Genomic DNA, 19,101 nt, shown 5'->3' with positions numbered 1-19,101 from the left:
TAGGGCTGGAAGCCCCAGGAGATAAGGATGGCAGAGCCTAGTGCAGTGGTTCTCAACCAGTGATCTCCACCCGCAGTGAACACTGGCAATGTCTAGAGACACTTCTGGGAATGAGACAATTAGGGCATGATAACTTGCTATTCAGTGGGTAAAGGGCAGGGATGCAGCTAAATATGCTACAATGCTTCCCATAACAGAAATGTCAATAGCGCCTAGGTTGAGAACCCCTGGCCTGGTGCAATGGTTCTAAACTTTGGTCACAATCCCCTTATAGTCTTAAAAATTGAGAACGTCTAAAGAGCTTTTGCTTATGTAGCCTTGGAATATTCCACACACACGCAAGAGAGAATGACAATGAAAAAGTATTGTGAAAATAGTTCTGACTTTGTGAAACGCTCCTGAGAAGGTCTCCTGAACTAGTAGGAAGGCTCGAACCACAGACTGAGAATCTGTGGCCTGGTGCTTAACGTCACAGCTCTGAGTTCGAACCACAGCTCAGCCATTTACCAGCCCGGACAAAATGAATGAACGTTTCTGGTCCTCAGCTTGCCCCACTGAAGTCCATAGGTGACCATGATATTTATCTACTGCCTAAGGCTACTATTTACGTGCAATAAAGCACTTAAACAGGGCCAATTATTAGCTGTCATTGCTATAACGCCAACAAATATACTGGGCCTGAGGCTGACTTGCCTTCAACACGTTTGCCAAGAAAATAAATCTAGTTCAGGCAGGGAAGCGGCCCGCAGGCCTGGGTGGTGACCTTTTTTGTACCAGGTTTTGATGGACGAGAAGAGCAGTGCAATGAAGGTAAGGCATTCTGGTCAGGCTAACAAAAACTCTCAGGGCAGGGGCCGCGGTTCCCCAGCAGAGCACGGGACCGAGAAAGCCCGGAACCTTTGTGTCCCTGAGCATTCCCCAAAATGTCCTCGTCCATATCGGGGACCTCCGCCTCCACCTTTCCACACAACCTTTTGCCCAGACTCAACATGGCGTTAAAATCCTACAAGGCACCTTTGTCTTTCTTAGTTCCCATCTCGAGGTTTTACCCCGCCCATTGGCCGCAGAGATCACCGCCCAGGGTCCGATGCCCGCCTAGCCCCTCCGCGCGTCCGAGCGTGGGGTCCCTTTCCAAGATGGCAGTAGACCCCTGGCTGTTTGGGGGGCTCTGTTTCCGTTTCCGGGACCAGAATCCGGAAGTAGCCGTTGAGGGGCCTCTTCCTATCTCCAGCTGCGGTAGCTGCGAGAGGAGGGCGAACGGTGATGGCGGCGGTCGCAGCGAATGTGGCGGCTGCGGCCGAGGACCGAGAGCCGCAGCGCGAAGAAGTGCCGGGCCTTGAGAGCCAGCGGCGCCAGATCGAGAACGGCGAGAGTGGGCGAGAGCGTCCACTGCGGGCCGGCGAAAGCTGGTGAGGCAGGGCGGCGAGCAGAGCCTCTGCTGAGGGGCAAGTGGGGGCGTTGGCGACGGTGGGGGACGTGACGGCCGAGGTCCAAAGAACTGCCGTGGGGGCGGGGGAGTGGCTTGTGGGACTGAGGACGGGAGGGGCGGGGAAGTGCGTGTGAGTGGATCGCCTTGTCTGGGAAAGAGGCGGGGCCTGTATGGTGGCGCCTGAGGCCTGAGAACAGGAGAGGGTTTGTTGTGGAGAGGCGGGGGGCGGGGCCTGAGAAAGAAACGGCCGTGGGGGCGGGGCCGGGCCTGCGTGGTGGCACTCAGAACCTGGGAGAGGGCGGTCTCGGCGGCCGAGGCCGAGGGGCGTGGTCTGCGTGGCGTTAAGTAGCATCTGGCGGCAGGGGCGGCCTGCGGTTGCTTGGAGCCTGAGAATTAGGCAAGGGGGATGACGTCAGGCAGAAGAGCGGAATCTGAGCCGTAGAGCTGTGGGCGGGAGGGAGGGACTCGGAGCCTGCGTGGTGGAGGGAGCTGGCGCCTGGGAACGAGGCTTGTGACGTGGGCCGAGGGGCGTGTCCTGAGGCCGAGGAAAGACTGCAGAGGGGAGGTGGCGCCTGTGAAGCAGAAAATGGCGCCTGCGAATGAGCAAAGTTTGTGACGCGGCGAGGTTTTTGCCTCTGGCGGAGGCCTTCTTCCCAGGACGGGAGAAAGTGCAGGTGATTGGCACGGGAGGGGCCTTCGATGTTACATTTGCTTTCTGTTGTAGTACTGTTTTGTTTTTGTAATCAGGAGAAATAGCTATTTAAAAAAATGTCAATGCGTATCTTGATAAATCGGCTTGTTTTACTGATTTTGGCTAACCAGTGCTTGAAATGTACTGTTTCTGGGTTTATTTTGTTTCTCACCGAGTTGCATCTCATTGTCTAAATTGTGATATACGTAAGACCTAAAAAGATTGCATAAAACGTTTACGTAGCCCAGATTGATGGACATTCTGTAAAAAATAAACGGCCTGTGCTCTTCAAAAATCTCAAGGTCGTGAAAGACAAAGGATGAAGAACTGTTCCAGATTGAAGGAATTAATGGGATTTAAAGAGTCACGATAACTAAATGCAATGTGTGATCCTGGATTGGATCCTGGAGCAGAAAAAAATAAATTACTTTTTAAAAATCAGGGGTTTTTTCTCATAAAATTAATTTTCTCTTTTTTACTGTAAAAGATGTTAATGGGGAAATTGGTGAAATTTGACTGAGACTTGTAGATTAGATATTAGTAGTGATAATATCTTGCTTTGGATAATTGTATTGTGGTTATGAAAGAGTATCTTTTTTTTTTAAGGGAATACATACCGAAATTTTTACGGATAAAGAACCATCGTGTAAGCCGCTTACTCGCAAATGGTTGGAAAAAATAGCGTATATAAAGATGTATTTAAAGAAACAATGATCGGGCGAATGGCAAAAATGTTAAAAATTGGGGGAATCTGGATGAAGGGTATACGGGAATTCTTTATATTTTGCGATTTTTCTGAGTCTATTTCAAATTAAAAATATTAAAGAATAATAAAACAAAAATTTGTGAATTCACCATTCAGGTTAAGATTCAGACTGTTAGCTTAAGAAATCCTGTGCCCCTCGGATGAAAATCCCTCTCCCTGCGCCACTATTATCCTGAATTTTTCAATTTGTTAACGTTTTTCCACTTCTGTACGCATCCCTAAGTAGTATTTGTGGTCTAAGCTTTCATTTTATGGAGGATACATGTGAAATCATACTAGATGCCTGCCGTGTGCCCTTCGCATCATATCAGGTGGTATATGGTATCCACATGACGTCAGACGTCATTGGTGACGTTAGCCTTGATCATTTGGTGAAGATGGTATCTGCCCTGTTTCTCCACTGTAAAGGTACTATTTTTCTCTTTCCGTACACAGTAATTCTTTTAAAGACATTTATGTCCATCCATTCCTCAAAATGTTTTAACAGCTTCCCATCTCGTGCAGTGTAAATGCTAACATTCTTAAAATGACTAGCGAGGCTGGTCCCCGGCTCTGATTGCTTCTCTGATCTCGCCTCTGATTACCACCCCCACCCCCCCAAACTCTCTCCATCCGGCCATATTGGACACTTGCTGTTCCTCTCACACCGCGGGCATGCTCTCACCTGAGGGCTTTTCTGAGTGAGGTTTGCTCTTTTTACAGAATTTCTAATCACAGTGCTAGTGAGATACATGTATCCCTGTTACTGGAGAGTACAGAGACAAGTTGAGATTCCCCAAATAGGGAGTACGAAACCTTTTTTTTTTTTTTTTTTTTTAACTGTTGCGCTGTAGCTCTCCAGCAAGGAAAAGCTTCATTCCGTCCTGAGAACAAACAACAGTAACTGGAACGTTTTTTATAGTTCATTTGGATGTGTTCAGACAGGGTTGGGGGCTTCTGTTCCTGCCGCATCCTGCCTTTACAGCGTCCTGGTGACAATACCCTTTAAAATTACCTCACGGGTATGGGTTTCCTCTTGGGGTGTTGAAAATGTTTTGGAACTAGATAGAGGTCGTGGTTGCACAATATTGTGAATGTACTAAATGCCACCGAACTGTTCACTTGAAAATGGTTAATTTTATGTGAATTTTTAAAATTATATGTTCTGTCAATAAAAAAAAATTACCCCACCAATGTTGGTTCAGTATTGAAGCCAGTTCATCTCTGCAATTGTGGCTGATGTGAAGCGTTTTACCTTATCTCCATTTTTTAAATGCTGATTTACTTAGGTGAGAGCAAAGCATCTCAAGGTTCTTTAATTTGCTTTTTATTTTATAGAGGTTTGCTGCAGTGGTCAGGAAATTTGTGTTTACAAAGCATTTCGAAGTCATGGACTAAATCCCCAAATCATCTCTCTAATTAATCAGTATTAATATTTTGCACCTTCTTTTTGTCAGTTGGCAGATCTGGGCAAGGGCAAGTAATTTGGCCATCTGAACTGATTTAATTTCTAGAAGTTTCTATTTTAAGAGTAAATTCAAATCTATGATAATAAAGCTTCCTTGGCAAATTCCAGTTTTTCTTTTTAAGGATGAACCATCTACAAACATAATTAAATCAGGGAGAGTGGAGGGAGTCTCTAGAAGGTTTGTGCAGGGTGCGGGTAGTTTCCTAGCAGGTAAGCAGGCAAGGGGTTCTTTGTTCAGGTAAAGGAAGGAGTGTGGCTGGGTTCAGTATTGCAGAGTGGATGGAGATGTGTGAAGGGAAAGTGACGGTGTTCATTAGAGGTTAAGGACTAGCCTAGGAATGTTGAGGGTTTTCTGTCAGTGGAGAAGCCTGCACAGCACAGGGGACCATTGAGTGTAATGAAGACGTTAGAACTAAATCAACAATTTTCACGTTTGCTTGGTGATTGCTGCTATAGCTCTTAAACAAGGTGGATATGCCTTGACTTCTGGATCTAATGAAAGACTGAAATAAACAGTAGGCCTCTGGCAATTCCCTTGTCATTGAGTCGGTCCCCCTAGTGCTTGCTCAGACTTTACATGAACCAGGGGGAAGAGAGTTTGTGAGTTTAGGGTCCTGGACTGGGGAATCTTTTGGTAAATAGTAATTGCACCAGTCTTTGTTGCTTAAACATGAATATGCCTTTTAGCTTGAAAAATATGCAATTATTGAAAGATATTTGCAATTCTAATTCTAATTAACATAATTAAGCTAGGAAGATAAACTTGCTTTTTGATTTGTCATCTTTAAAAAATACCGAGTTGGGTTTTTTTTTAAGATTTTATTTATTTATTTGACAGACAGAGAGCGAGAGCAGGAACACAAGCAACGGGAGAGGGAGAAGCAGGCTCCCCGCAGAGCAGGGAGCCCGATGCGGGGCTCGATCCCAGGACCCTGGGATCATGACCTGAGCCGAAGGCAGACGCTTAACGACTGAGCCACCCAGGTGCCCCCAAAATACCGAGTTTGTTAAAGAGTACACTTATCACGATGACCACTGAGTAATGTATAGAATTGTTGAGTCACTATATTGTACACCTGAAACTAACTCTGTGTTAACTATACTAGAAATAAAATTAAAAACTTAATAAAGAAAATGTTAAGTTTGGAAAATGAAAGAGCTTTTATAAAAATTTTAAGTTCATTGAAATATGGAGAATTTTAATCAAACCTAATTATGCTTATTGCCATTCCTTTTATAGGGCAATGGAGTAAATCTTTGTGTTATCTCCCAGACAGTAGTTTAGCCATAAAAGAACATTTGAACAGTATTATTATTCAGAATTGGGGAAAGACAAATCAAGAATAGTTGTTAGAAGAAAAAGATATAAATTGAAGTAAGGACAAAAAATACTTATAGTCAACTTTGTAAAAATGCAGTGATAACTAACAAAGATAAGTAGAAGCTTAACTTTTTTGATGTCAGAAAACACCAAGAGTTAATAATTTGGTGATACAAAAGGAACTTATAATCTGGGCATAAAATAATGACATTTGACAGAAAAGGCCCAAATTCTAATTTTCCTCCTTTGGTACATTATTGATGTAACAATTTATAGTAAAGGATTCATTTATATGCCGCTATGTACATCTATTTAGGCTTATATGGATATATAAATAATAAACTTAGAACAACATAGTATTACATTTACCATCTGAATAGGCTAACAAAGCTTTTAATAAACAAATAGGAAAAAAAATAGGAAATCCTATTTCCTCATTTATAATCCATATTTCTATTTCTCTCTGATTATTGTATCTAGTATAATTGACCTGTTACGTATATTGTTATCTTAACCAGTGTAACCAATTTTCTTCAGACACGAGAGAAAACCAGAGGACAAAAAACATTGTTTAGTAATTTTTTCCATAAGCACGTATTTCATAAGCATTTCAGCAAATTTGAGGAAACACAAACATAAGTGACTTTAGCACGATCTGTTGTATTTCTATATACTAGCAGGAAGAAACTGGAAAATCAAAATTTAAAAGATACCTTTTATGATCGCATCCTCCCAAATCAAATACCTAGGGGTAAATCTAACAATGTGGGTGCTTCCCTATCAGACAATGACAACTCTGTCATGACTGCCATCTGGGCTGACAGATTATGAGACATCCCAATTTCAGAGATGTTAAACATTTCTAAAGTATCCTTGAATTGGAGAAATCTGGTATTCTTATTCTGTAAAAATTGGTATAAAACTTCAGGCTCCTGTGAAGACTTTAGAAATTCAGGTTGTAGCCAGGTACGAGGGGTTTTGCTTCCTGCTACAGGGTCATTTTTTTTTTAATTGAAGTATAGTTGATACACAGTGTTCCATTAGTTTCAGGTGTATGCTACAGAGTGGTTTTAATGTTAATTTTCCTTAAAAATCTGCTCTTAAAAAAAAGTTGAGTAGTGCCTCCCCTTGCATTGAAAATCCCAGTCACCCTAAAGTTAGAGCTTTAGGGAAGAAGTTAACCTCATAGACTGTCAGTGGAGGCAGTGAAAGCCTCAGGGAAGGGTAGAGGTGGGTTTGCAGGTATGAGTGGCGGCGGGGTAGGGGTCAGTGATGGGGTATTCCAGAAGAGTAATGGGAGATTTGTGGCATAGACTACTGGGGCAGGGAGGGTGTGTGTTCCTAGTATGAGTGACGTGCAGGGGGGTCAGTGCAGCAAAAACAAACAACAAAACCCCACCAAAATGTGTGCCTATCGGGGTGACTTGTGACTATTGCAAGGTTTTCTAGGCCTCCATCCCCCCTCACCTCCCTCATCCTTTTATGAACACAGGAAAAGTTGCCATTTTAAAGAATCCCACTGAGGGTTAAATTGCTGGAACACTAATCACTACAGCATGAGAGTAATATTTTTTTAAAAAGTGTTTATTTGAGGCAGTTAACTATCTGGGGTAGCCTCTTATGTGTCAAAAATCCCATAGCAGAGCAGGTTTGTGAGTGAGTGTGGGACCGGGGTTGTGTGTAAGCTTTGAGGTCCAAGCCCTGAGATTGAAACAGTAACTGCTGACATTCATTTAGCATTTTTACTCTTATGTCAAGTCTTTTCTGGACTTGAGACTTGCTCGTGACATTTTACAGGGGCAGGCTTCAGCAGTCCTAAATGTTTATCCTAGGTGTCGTGCATATAAGAGTTTCTCTTTTAAAAGAGAGCTGGCCAAGCTGTACACTTGAAAATGGTTCAGGTCATGATCCCAGGGTCCTGGGATCGAGCCCCACATTGGGCTCTCTGCTCAGCGGGAAGCCTGCTTCTCCCTCTGCTGGTGTTGCCTCCCTCACTGTCTGTCTCTCTCTCAAATAAATAAATAAAATCTTAAAAAATTAAATAAATAAATGGTTCAGATGGTAAATTTTATGGTATGTGCTGCTTTTTGCCACAATTAAAAAAAATAGAGGGACGCCTGGGGGTCTCAGTCGGTTAAGCATCTGCCTTCAGCTCAGGTCATGATCCTGGGGTCCTGGGATCGAGCCCCGCTTCGGGCTCCCTGCTAAGCAGAGAACCTGCTCCTCCCTCTCCTCCCCGCTCCTGCTCTCTCTCACTATCTCTGTCTCTCTCTCAAATAAATGAATAAAATCTTAAAAAAAAAAAGAACGAGCTAGTTACCATAAGCTGGGAGATCTATTATAAAGCTAAAATAAATCCTCAAAACAAAAATGACAAAAAATGGTGAGATGCAGTCTTTGAAGGAAAACCTTGTGATTCTTTTAGCATTTTAAATTCTTCTCAGTTTCTGAGCAGATTTCCAGAATTTAGTAATTCATTTCTTATTCTCCATTTATATATCCTTTACAAACACTGCACACTTAATGAATGGCTAAATCTTTAAAACATTAGCTGTAAATAACGGGTAATTTTCAGCCTAATTCTTTGTTCTGTAATAAAACCTCATATTTCCTGGCACTATGCATGTGGGTTTGTGGTTTGTTTTGTCTTGTTTTGTTTGGAGTTTTGCCATTTTCTGTTTTTAATCAAATCTCTTTTAGTGTCCTAAGAAATTAGGTAATCTGTTAAAACCTGAGTTGCGCTGAATAAATTTTGCTTCTAATTATTTTCATATGTTGGTGAAGCTTTTTTTTTCATGTTGAGTTCTGGGAGAGATTTCCCTTTTTTATCGAGATATAATTGGCATACAACATGGTATTAGTTTTAGGTGTACGTGAAATTTGTCATGTCGACTTGCAGTGTGTTGATCCTTTTAGTCTAATAACCATGGGAAGTGGTACCACTAACTCCAGGTAACCATGTGACACCCTTGTTACCTGTCTGGTCCAGGTTCCTCGTGGAGCAGCACTGGTACAAACAGTGGGAAGTGTACGTGCAGGGAGGAGACCAGGACTCCGGCACCTTCCCTGGCTGCATCAATAATGCTGACCTCTTTGAAGGTACCAGGCCTCTCCCTCCCCACCCCAGCCAAGCCCTGGTGTTCTTGTCCCCTCTGTGCTTACAACAAACGATCATAAGCCTCTTCACTGAGCTATGTCATTGGTGAGATGGCCAGAGTGACTTACCACTTTCCTTCCCCGATTCTTCCTCTACCGCCTTCCTCTGCCCCCGGCAGACCAGGTAAACTGGCGCCTCAAGAAGGGTTTAGTGGAAGGTGAAGACTATGTGCTGCTCCCGGCAGCTGCTTGGCATTACCTGGTCGACTGGTACGGTCTAGAGCATGGCCAGCCACCCATTGAACGCAAGGTATAGCAGATGCGGAGGGTGCTCAGGGTAGATTCTTGGGGGATGGGGTGGGAGAAAGGCCTTGTAGGCCCAGGATGGGTCTAGACCAGTGTGTACCTGGGTCTCCACGTATGCTGTGTAGGTAACACCTTGTCTGGGCTCCTCCCCCCTCAAGTATCTTGGTGTGTCCCAGGTGTGTGTTCGTCTGCATGCATGCTCCTCTGATCTTAGAGGTCATCGTGCCTGTGTCTGTGTATCTGTGTTATGTGGGTGCGCCTGCGTATGCACCCCTCCACCTTCCAGGTTGTGGAGCTGCCCAGCGTCCAGAAGGTCGAAGTGTACCCAGTAGAACTGCTGCTTGTCCGGCACAGTGATATGGACACACCTCACACTGCTCAATTCAGCCATACAGATTCTGTTGGTGAGTCTGAGGGCCACAGAATGAGAGGTAGGCCTCCCACAGCTCAGTGACCTAAGAATGCCTGGGCTTTGGCTGTGGCCGACTGAGAAAGCATCGGTCAGACTTTGGAGGACCAAGAAGGTATTGATCGAGTTGGGCGGAGGCCCTGAGGGGGTGCGGGGTGCCCTAGAGTCCCGAGGGGTGGGGTGCGAGCTGCATTCCCGTGGCTTAGATGGTATGGCAGGCTGGGGGTCTCAAGTCCCGAGCGGGCATCCGTCATTCGGAGAGCGTTCGGGGACACGAGGTATTGGCCGAGTGTGCCCAGTGTGTGAGGATGAGTCAGGGGCTGATGCTGAGATGGGTCGATCATTCAGGGTCTCAGGAAGACCTTGAGTGTGCTCTGCCACCATCCACAGACCTCGTTTTGCGCACCGCCCGAGAGCAATTTCTGGTGAGCCCCCAGGAAGAGACACGGCTGTGGATCAAGAACGCAGAGGGCTCTTTTGAGAGATTGTGCAACACACGCGTCACACTTCTTGACGCTGCCCTCAAGACTGGGCAGGTGAGGGTGGGGAGGGCCCTCCTGCTCACCACCCGTGCTCTCAGGTTGGGGGAAGTGAGGGTGAGGTGCCCAGAGGCCCTCCATGAGTGCCTTTCCTGCTTTTCTTTTCTCTTCCTCGACCCAGGTGGTCATCATGGAGACCCGAAACAAGGATGGCACTTGGCCCAGTGCCCAGCCACAGGCCGTGTAAGCCTCTAGAGTGTCTGGCACAGAGTGGGGTCCCCCCAGTAGGCAGGATGACTGAGTTCATGAGCCCATTTCACCTGCACGTCTTTGGCCTTCAGCTGATAACCGTTTCCCCTCCACCCTAGGAACACTGCATTGGAGGAGGAGGAGGAATTCCAGGGCCAGCCAGGCATCTGTGGTCTCACCAACCTGGGCAACACGTGCTTCATGAACTCGGCCCTGCAGGTTGGGCGGGTAGAGCTGTGTCTGGCGCAGCCGCAGGGGTGGGCTTCAAGTGACGAGGGTTGGGGGGGGACTGCAGGGCAAGGGGTCAGGTTGAAAGCTGGGGCCCCACACGTCGGACTTGACGTGCCCATGGTCCTCCCTGAAACATCAGCACCTTCTCCCTCGGCTTGCCCGTTTTCCGGGTTCTTCTCTCCTTTGTCACCGCGTTCTTCCTTTTCTCGAAATGCTGCTGCCTTCTCTCCCCCACCTTTTTGTCCCCCTCCCCCCCTTTCTCTCTCCTTCCTCTTTGCTTCCTTCTCTCTGTCTCCACCTTGGTCACCCCTCTCCCCTCTCCTCTGCCCCATTTTCCCGGGCCCTGCCTCCTGCAGTGCCTCAGCAACGTGCCACAGCTCACCGAGTACTTCCTCAAAAACCGCTACCTGGAGGAGCTCAACTTCTGCAACCCGCTGGGCATGAAGGGGGAGATCGCAGAGGCCTACGCGGACCTGGTGAAGCAGGCCTGGTCTGGCCACCACCGGTCCATCGTGCCTCATGTGTTTAAGGTGTGACTCAGGCCTGGGCTGCCCCTGCCCACGCACCCCCCCCCCCGACTCCCTATCGCTCTGACCACCCTGCCCATCTTCTCAGACCAAGGTCGGCCACTTTGCGTCCCAGTTTCTGGGCTACCAGCAGCATGACTCACAGGAGCTGCTGTCGTTCCTCCTGGATGGGCTGCATGAGGACCTCAATCGTGTCAAAAAGAAGGAATATGTGGAGTTGTGCGATGCTGCTGGGCGGCCAGATCAGGTGGGGGCATTCCTCAGAGACCCCTATGCTGAGAGCTCCATTAAAGCCACCAGGGCCTCTGCTCCAGGGATCCTGTGGCCTCCCCGGGGTATCCCACACCCCACCTGACCTCATCTCCAACCCTAGTCCCAGCCCGGGCTCCCGCCCAGAGTTAACCCTCCTGCCCAAAGAAACCCCAGCCTGACCGTGAGCACAGCCTCCAGGTAGCCCTAGCTGTGACTCTGTCTCTGGACTTTGCCATGGCCCTCACCTGGACTTCATCCTGATTCACATCCACCCCAAACTACGGTTTCCCCTGCCCCAGGCAAGCCTTATCACCCAACGTGACACTCTCAACAGGAGGTCGCTCAGGAGGCCTGGCAGAACCACAAACGGCGGAATGATTCTGTGATTGTGGACACTTTCCACGGTCTCTTCAAGTCCACGCTGGTGTGCCCTGATTGTGGCAACGTGTCTGTGACCTTCGACCCCTTCTGCTACCTCAGCGTCCCACTGCCTGTCAGCCACAAGAGGGTCATGGAGGTCTTCTTTGTCTCCATGGATCCTCGCCGCAAGCCAGAGCAGGTATGGGCTCATGGTGACGTAGGAACGTAATGAGGGGTGTAGTCAGAGGTTGATGACTCTGCCATACCTTAATGTTGCCCACACTGACTCACCACACCCCCCTCTGCTCTTTTGTGGACATGGTTTCTCCCTCAGCACCGGCTCGTGGTCCCCAAGAAGGGCAAGATCTCGGATCTGTGTGTGGCTCTGGCCAAACACACTGGCATGTCGCCAGAGAGGGTGAGGCTCTTGGAGGCACAGGGAGGGTAGGATTTAGGGGCAGGGGGCCCCGGGGAGACCTTGCAGACTGACCAGCCTCCTCTGCATTCCGTTCCCAGATGATGGTGGCCGATGTCTTCAGTCACCGCTTCTATAAGATCTACCAGCTGGAGGAGTCTCTGAGCAGCATCTTGGACCGAGATGATATTTTCATGTGAGTGAGGGGACCAGGAGACTTAGGGGTGCCTCAGGAATCTCTTCCTCTTAACCAACTTCCCTGCCCCCCCTTTGGCCTGACTCACAGGGCACCTGCCTTGTGCAGGGCTTTGGTCATGGGCCTTAGTAGGGCAGGAGGCTTGGGGCTGTCAGTGGGGTGGGTGAGACATCCTTATACAGGGTGTTCTTGGGTGTTTTCTTTCTTGTTCCGTGATGAAGTCTCCTGTTTCTTCTTCGTTTTATTCAGCGGTCACTGAGAACTCCTATCTACCAGGTGCTCGAACCGTGTTCGTTACTCCTATTGCAGTCCTCAAAAACCAACAAGGATTTTGGAAATAGGGAACACTAAGATATTTTCTGAACATAAGAGTATTCAGAATAAATTTGAAATCTTTGGGTAACTAAAACAGAAAGTGCAGGGGCGCCTGGGTGGCTCAGTTAGTTAAACATCCGACTTGTGATTTTGGCTCAGGTCATGATCTCAGGGTTGTGAGATCGAGCCCTGCACCAGGCTCTGTGCTCAGTGGGGAGTCTGCTTGAGATTCTTTCCCTCTGCCTCTCCCCCCACTTGCACTTGTGTGCATGTTCTCTCTCGCTCTCGCTGTCTCGCTCACTCTCTCAAATAAATAAATCTTTAAAAAAATAAAATAGAAAGTGCATCCTGAGTAGAGAAAGTCTTTTTAGTATATGTGCTGCCGAAGCGAGCACGAGAAAGTCTTTTTAAACCAAGGAAGGTTTTCCAAAAAGAAAATGCTTTTAGATCCCTTTGTCACTAAAAATTTCTGTTACTCTCCTCAGCGCTTTCTTACCACCAGAGCGCTTTGTAAAACATCACGCAAACAAAGTGTTGTACCATCTACCAGTCTGTAAAGCACAAAACACCGGGTGACTCTTCAGACCTTTTAAAGAAATATTTTCAGGCTGTGAGGAGTGGGTGGGTGAAGCAACTGGGGCAGAGTCCCCAAGTCCCTCTGGCGTGTCCTGATCAGGTGTGACCCGACGTTCACCCCCTACAGATACGAGGTGTCAGGCAGGTCTGCTATTGGTGAGAACTCCAGGGAGGACGTCGTGCTTCCTATCTACCTGCGGGAGCGCACCCCAGCCCGGGACTACAACAACTCTTACTACGGCCTCATGCTCTTCGGGCACCCGCTCCTGGTGTCAGTGCCCCGTGACCGGCTCTCCTGGGATGCCCTCTATCACATCCTGCTCTACCGCCTCTCGTGAGTCTGCCTTTTGGGGGGCCGGCGGGGGGAAGGTGGAGTCTGAACTCAGACCTGGGTGTCGAGCTGCTTATTGCCAACCCTCTTCCACTTCCAAAAGACAGCTAAGCTTAACGTGGCCAGAGAGGAACTTGGAGGGGTTTTTTTCTTGGTCTAAACCTCTGGCTTTGCCGCTGCCTCTCCTGGGTGTTGGGGATAACAGGGGTCAACAAAATGGACAAAATACACACGACTTTGTCTCATACTTGAGTACCCTGTCCTTGGTGAGGCATGGTTATTTGGATTTTTACGAAGAGATCTCCATGGTGCCTAAAATCCAGAGTCCTTACCGAGGCAAACAGAGCAGTGCGCTGTCTGACTTAATCTCTCCTTCATGTTGCACTAACAGGTCCATTGCTCAGAGGCCTGCCCTGATCAAAGTTTGCAGTTGATGGTGTGTTTATTTAAAGTGGCTCACCATACTTAAGGTCCATACTCCTTAGCCGTGGCTCACGAGACCCTACCTTGTCAAGCCACCTCTTCATGCGTTTCTGTGTCATCTCTTGAGACCTTCCAGGGTCAGCATGAATGACTGCTTGTGTGGGGCTTTGCTGGTGGTTTCCCATCAGAAGCAAAGTAGAATCCTGGGCCCTGGACTCCCTGCCCTCGTGCCCCTCCTCAAGAGTCTCCTGTGCTCTCTTTGCAGGCGCTATGTGACCAGGCCCAGCTCGGATGACGAGGACGATGGGGATGAGAAAGGTGAGGAGGAGGAAGGAGAGAGGATCGACAAGGATGAGGGTCTGTACAGGCCGTGCCAGGGCCCAAGGGAGGGTCAGTGGGGGCGGGAGGTCCACCTGGATGCACATTGCTGCTCAGCCACTTGGGGCTCACACAGACCCGTGTCTGCCGCCCTCCCCTATCCTAGCAGACATGGAGGATAAGGACAACATCCCCAAGCCGGGACATGTGGCTGGGGGCAGCTCCCAAGATTCTGGGCCGGAGCAGGCTGGGCCCAGCTCCGGAGTCGCGGGCGGGAGCCGGGCCCCCGTGGACAACTCCCCTGGACCATCTCACTGGCCCCAGAGGGCGCGGCGCAAGCACCTGTTCACCCTGCAGACAGTGAACTCCAATGGGACCAGCGACCGCTCAACCTTCAACGAGGATACCCATGGTGTCTCCTTCAGCTGTGAGCCAGGGTTGGGAGGCGGGAGGGGGGTTTCCTTGGCAGCAGGGCCCATGACCACCTCCCTCGCCCCCAGCCCAGCCGTACATTGCCATCGACTGGGAGCCAGAGATGAAGAAGCGTTACTATGACGAGGTGGAGGCTGAGGTAAACAGGATCCCAGTTGCTTGCGTCCCGCCCCCGCAACCCTTCACCCCCGCCCCTCCCACCTCCAAGCCATGACCGCAGAGCTCCCAGGGCCTCAGATTCCTAGCTTCGGGGTCCATGTCCTTCACCACGGGGCACGTGTCTTCTGCCTCCGCTCCCTTTCACGTGCTGTCCACTCCTGGCCTAGGGCTACGTGAAGCATGACTGCGTCGGGTACGTGCTGAAGAAGGCTCCCGTGCGGCTGCAGGAGTGCATTGAGCTCTTCACCACTGTCGAGACTCTGGAGAAGGAAAATCCCTGGTGAGGGGCCAGGCTGGGGTCTCTGGGGTGTAGTTGGGTAGGACCCCCTGCCCAGATCCCTCCTTACCGGTAAATATCCCTCACTCGGACCCTTCCTGCTACTCTGACCACCAACACCCAGGCTTAGTCCCACCTGAGAGCCTTTACCTGTTTGTCCCTCCTTCCAGTCCGGTTATCTGCAGGACCGGACTCCTTCGTTTTGCTCAGGTCTCTGATCAAACGTCAGCTTATCCAAGATCTCTCTTACTACCCTGTTAGAAGCCACTCCCCCCAAGCCATCCCTCCTTCCGTTCCCTCCCCAGGCTCTCTGTAGCCCAGCATCACTCTTTTCCTAGCTCAGTAATACCACTTGTTGGCATGTCCTAGATCCCCTTTTGCTCATTCTTTGTTTTTTTTCCATTAGAGTAAACCCTTGAGGGTGAAGACTTTTAATTTTAAGTATCTGTTGTGTGTCTCTGTCTCTTCTCACTGATTATAATGGTGGGTGGCGGGTGCAGGAGGCACTCAGTAGCTCCTTGCAGGATGAACAAAATATAAAGGGACAACCGAAAAGATAAAACCGGTCTCAAAAACTAGAGCAACATCTCCGTGGAGCAGGGAGGGACAGAAGTACAAAGTAGTGGCCACAGGACTAGGCCGTAGGTGGTCAGTAAGTACCTGGCAAGTGAGTGAGTGGATAAAATGGAGAAGTAGACGGACAAAGGCAGGCTCTAAAATAAGACGAGCATCTCATGGACCGGAAATGAAAGCAAAACACACTAGTATAAAAGCGTGACAGCCTGGGCAGGTAGATAGTACCTGATGAATGACAGGATTTTAACACGTGGAGAGGGCCGACTGGAGTAATGGGCGGGCTGGAAGGAAGAGCAGCGTCTCTGTGGACCAGACGGGGCCCATGGGGGCCCCACAGAACAAAGAGCATGCAGTAGGTGCTCAGCGAGTGTCTGTGTGCTGACTCGGGCTCTTGTTTGCAGGTACTGCCCCACCTGCAAGCAGCACCAGCTGGCCACCAAGAAGCTGGACCTGTGGATGCTCCCTGAGACGCTCATCATCCACCTGAAGCGCTTTTCCTACACCAAGTTCTCCCGCGAGAAACTAGACACCCTTGTGGAGTTTCCTATCCGGTCTGGGCTGGGTCCAGAGCAGGGTGGTTAGGGGGTGGGGGTGGGGGGGGCAGGGAAGGGGCTCTCTGGGAGTAACCCTGTCCTCCCCCGCAGGGACCTGGACTTCTCCGAGTTTGTCATCAAGCCGCAGAATGAGTCGGCGCCAGAGCTGTACAAATACGATCTCATCGCGGTTTCCAACCATTACGGGGGCCTGCGTGATGGACACTGTATGTGCCGGGCTGTGGCAGGGCTGGCCCGGGGTCGGGGGGCAGGATATCCCGTGTGTGATGAAGATGAGTGAGCGGGGGGGGGGGGGAACGTGGGAAACTCTCGGGGGCAGGGCAGTAGGTGTGGACAGCACCCCTCTCTTGCAGACACGACATTTGCCTGCAACAAGGACAGTGGCCAGTGGCACTACTTCGACGACAACAGTGTCTCACCTGTGACTGAGAACCAGATTGAGGTGGGCGCTCCCCCCTCCCCCCGCCCCTCCTCCCGACCCCCATCCCGCAGCCAGCCGGTCCACACTGACTCCTGTCCTCTCGCTGCAGTCCAAGGCAGCCTACGTTCTCTTCTACCAACGCCAGGATGTGGCGCGTCGCCTGCAGCCCCAGCCCGGCTTAGCTGATCCCCCGGCATCCCCTGCCTGCGGTTCCCCGCCCAACTCTGAGTTCATGGATGTAAACTGAGGGGCCCTGGCCCTGCCGCAGGGAAGGAAGCCATCTCCGCTCTCTTCCTTCCCGCCACCCCCCCCCCTTACCCGTGTTAGGCGCCCCGTGCCAGGCATCGCAGGCTTAGTCGTGGCTACTGTTCTCGTGCCGCTGTATTGCTCTCTCCCGGGGAAGCAGAGGTCGTGTCTCCTCCCGGCAGTGTGTTCCCTGCCTGTGTTTGCCCCTTAGAGCATTAACCTTCCCTTCTATTCTCTATTTATGGTTGTCCCCTTCCCTCTGTCCTCAACCTGGGCTGTTCTGAGGGGGTGGTGGTGGGGTGCACCTGAACACAGAGTGTATTTTCTTATTGAGACCCTGTACCTTCCGCTGTGTATATATAAAGTGCCAGTGTGTTCCTTGGCGGTGTGGTTTTTTCCGCAGGTAGTTCCCGAGCGCCGGTCGGATGCCTGTGTGCTCGCGTGTGCTTACCAAATGCCAGGTTGTGTGATGAATGCCGCGCCGAGTGCTTGTCGGGCGCCATTTCGGAGGTGTTTGTTAGCACCATCTGAACGCTGGACACGATTCTCAGCACTAACCGCGTGCCCAGGGTTTTCCTGAGCATTTTACACACTGACTCACAATCCTCACAACGGTCTCGTGTGCGAGTTGTCATCTCCGGTTTCAGATGGGTAAACTGAGGTACAGAGATCAAGTAATTGCCCAGGTTCTGTCAGATCAGCACACCCCGTTCGTTACACTGGTGTTGGGTCCCGGAGGGGGCGTTTGACCTCTCTGGACCCAAGACAGAAATCTTTCTGTGGACATGGCCTGCCCTACAGCGGATGTGGGAAACGTACCCCTGGAACAGACAGGCATCCCTGTGGGCAGATGTGTGGTTTCTGAACCAGACGACCTCCCAGACCCCCACCTGTGTCCTCAGAGGAGAACTGCGGAGGCGGCACCTGACCCAAACCAGCCAACCCGACAGGACAGATGTGCTGTGTCTCTGTTGTCCCTATACTTAGCCCCCCTGCACCCCCCCCACCAGGCAGGGTCCCTCCAGCCTCATCCCGGAGAAGAGGAAGATGGAACCCCTACCACAGAACGGGAACAGCATAGTGTGTATGGGTATAAGACACCATTTGAACACCGAGCATCTCCCAGCTGACCCTTCGCGTAGGCGCCAACCACCTCCTCTAAGAAACAGCTCCCATGGGAGCTGCTGCGGGGTGGAGCAGTGTGGACAGATGTGTGGGATGTGGATGTATGCAAGCCCGCAGCCCCTCACACTGAGGAAGGGAATCTTGCACAGTGGCGGTTGGGGGAACCGTTCCCACAGGAAGGCCCTCAACATCCCCCTGGCAAGCCCCACTCAGGGTCACTCGGCCCAGCAGTAGCACCCGCAAACCTCCCAGTCACGCCATTGACCCGGGCAAGAAGGGAAGTAGTTGCTGCAAGGAACCCAGCTCAAACTGAAGTAGGCAAAGATAAATACTGTTTCAGGTAGGACCAGATCCAGGAACTCAAAAAAGCAGTCATTTAATCCTCACAAAGACCATATGGTTTGAACACTCTTACCCCATTTTGCAGATGAGGAAGCAGGTGTAAAGAGCTGATTCAGAATGGGCTTTAAGTACAGAAAGACCTCATTACCCATGCATCATCAGTCCTGGACGAAGACCTCCTAAAGTGAACCCATTTAAAATAACTTCCCTGATTTAACCAAAAATGTCTTGAAATGACAACACGAGGGGCACCTGGGTGGCTCAGTTGGTTAAGCGGCTGCCTTCGGCCCAGGTCATGATTTCTGGGTCCTGGGATCGAGTCTCACATCTGGCTTGCTGCTCAGTAGGGAGTCTGCTTCTCTCTCTCCATCTGCCCCTCCCAACCGCTCATTCTCTCTCTCTCTCAAATAAAGTCTTGAAAAAATGACAGCACACATAATCAGAAGAGAATCATAAGAATCAGAATCACATGGGCGCCTGGGTGGCTCAGTCGTTAAGCGTCTTCCTTCAGCTCAGGTCATGATCTCAGGGTCCTGGGATCGAGCCCTGCATCGGGCTCCTTGCTCAGCGGGGAGTCTGCTTCTCCCTCTCCCACTCCCCCTGCTTGTGTTTCTTCTCGCTGTGTCTCTCTCTCTGTCAAATAAACAAAATCTTAAAAAAAAAAAAAAAGTAGAAATGATAAGCCTGAGATAGGTAATAAAATTTAAGAAACCAATGGATAAGGGGCGCCTGGGTGGCTCAGTTAAGTGTCTGCCTTTCGCTCATGTCATGATCCCAGGGTCCTGGGATCGAGCCCCGAGTTGGGCTCCCTGCTCTGCGGGGAGCCTGCTTC

The 19,101-nt window shown here is 49.9% G+C and overlaps 1 protein-coding gene and 1 long non-coding RNA gene across 6 annotated transcripts; both read left to right on the top strand.

Annotated features, from left to right (window-relative positions):
• The first annotated feature begins 1,218 nt into the window (after positions 1-1,218).
• On the top strand, positions 1,219-17,180 carry USP11 (ubiquitin specific peptidase 11). Of its 5 annotated transcripts, none has more exons than XM_081809333.1 (21): positions 1,219-1,409; positions 8,644-8,753; positions 8,930-9,060; positions 9,343-9,460; positions 9,856-10,001; positions 10,126-10,187; positions 10,313-10,412; positions 10,781-10,954; positions 11,040-11,198; positions 11,538-11,762; positions 11,898-11,981; positions 12,080-12,174; positions 13,193-13,399; positions 14,085-14,137; positions 14,304-14,564; positions 14,638-14,708; positions 14,896-15,008; positions 15,983-16,132; positions 16,226-16,341; positions 16,489-16,577; positions 16,666-17,180. In XM_081809333.1, the coding sequence occupies exons 1-21, from the start codon at positions 1,264-1,266 to the stop codon at positions 16,801-16,803; spliced, it is 2,748 nt and encodes a 915-aa protein (XP_081665459.1). In that variant the 5' UTR covers positions 1,219-1,263; the 3' UTR covers positions 16,804-17,180. The 5 variants fall into 5 exon arrangements, with proteins under 5 accessions (XP_081665459.1, XP_081665460.1, XP_006732214.2 ...); XM_081809334.1 differs by having other exon boundaries at positions 1,220-1,409; positions 14,307-14,564; XM_006732151.3 differs by having other exon boundaries at positions 1,220-1,409; positions 14,304-14,549.
• LOC145717933 (uncharacterized) lies at positions 12,183-13,125 on the top strand. Its single transcript, XR_014141462.1, has 2 exons — positions 12,183-12,841; positions 12,882-13,125. It is a non-coding gene; the product is annotated as an uncharacterized LOC145717933 (long non-coding RNA).
• Positions 17,181-19,101: the final 1,921 nt, after the last annotated feature.

This window comes from Leptonychotes weddellii, chromosome X (assembly GCF_054177405.1).
Source record: "Leptonychotes weddellii isolate Sample4059 chromosome X, ASM5417740v2, whole genome shotgun sequence".
Taxonomy (NCBI): Eukaryota; Metazoa; Chordata; class Mammalia; order Carnivora; family Phocidae; genus Leptonychotes; species Leptonychotes weddellii.
This window is presented reverse-complemented; position numbering and strand designations above follow the sequence as displayed.

Coding starts and splice junctions, on each gene's coding strand:
- USP11 (XM_081809333.1), top strand. CDS start 1,264: ATGGCGGCGGTCGCAGCGAATGTGGCGGCTGCGGCCGAGGACCGAGAG. Junction 11,199..11,537: donor CTGCTGGGCGGCCAGATCAG/GTGGGGGCATTC, acceptor CACTCTCAACAG/GAGGTCGCTCAGGAGGCCTG. Junction 16,133..16,225: donor CTTGTGGAGTTTCCTATCCG/GTCTGGGCTGGG, acceptor CCTCCCCCGCAG/GGACCTGGACTTCTCCGAGT.